The following is a 249-nucleotide window of genomic DNA, read 5'->3' on the forward strand; positions in this document are numbered from 1 at the left end:
GGTTTTGTGTGGTGGGCCCTGGGGCTCCACTCCACCAGCCACTTGATCTTGCAGTCACAGGCCAGCGTGTTACCTCGGAGGTCCCTGGTGAAGTCAGCACCGAGTCACTCCCCAGCACCCAGCCTGGAGCGGGCAGAGTGCCCTGCCCGAGCCCCCAGCACCGGGAGGTCCCCCTCTACCCAGCCTGGTGTCCCTTACAGGTCGCTCAGGATGTCCAGCGGCTTTGAAAAGCACAGGGGCAGCGCACGG

The 249-nt window shown here is 65.5% G+C and overlaps 1 protein-coding gene across 1 annotated transcript in view; it reads right to left on the reverse strand.

The window, feature by feature from the left end:
* LOC104496036 (leucine-rich repeat LGI family member 3-like) overlaps positions 1-249 on the reverse strand; it is a gene marked incomplete at both ends in the record, with an annotated part of 1293 nt that overhangs the window by 481 nt on the left and 563 nt on the right. Inside the window, 2 exon segments of the mRNA XM_010139097.1 lie at positions 26-84; positions 199-249. Of these exon segments, the coding sequence (XP_010137399.1) occupies positions 26-84; positions 199-249 (110 nt within the window).

Source organism: Buceros rhinoceros, unplaced genomic scaffold, assembly GCF_000710305.1.
Source record: "Buceros rhinoceros silvestris isolate BGI_N320 unplaced genomic scaffold, ASM71030v1 scaffold33106, whole genome shotgun sequence".
NCBI classification, from domain to species: Eukaryota; Metazoa; Chordata; class Aves; order Bucerotiformes; family Bucerotidae; genus Buceros; species Buceros rhinoceros.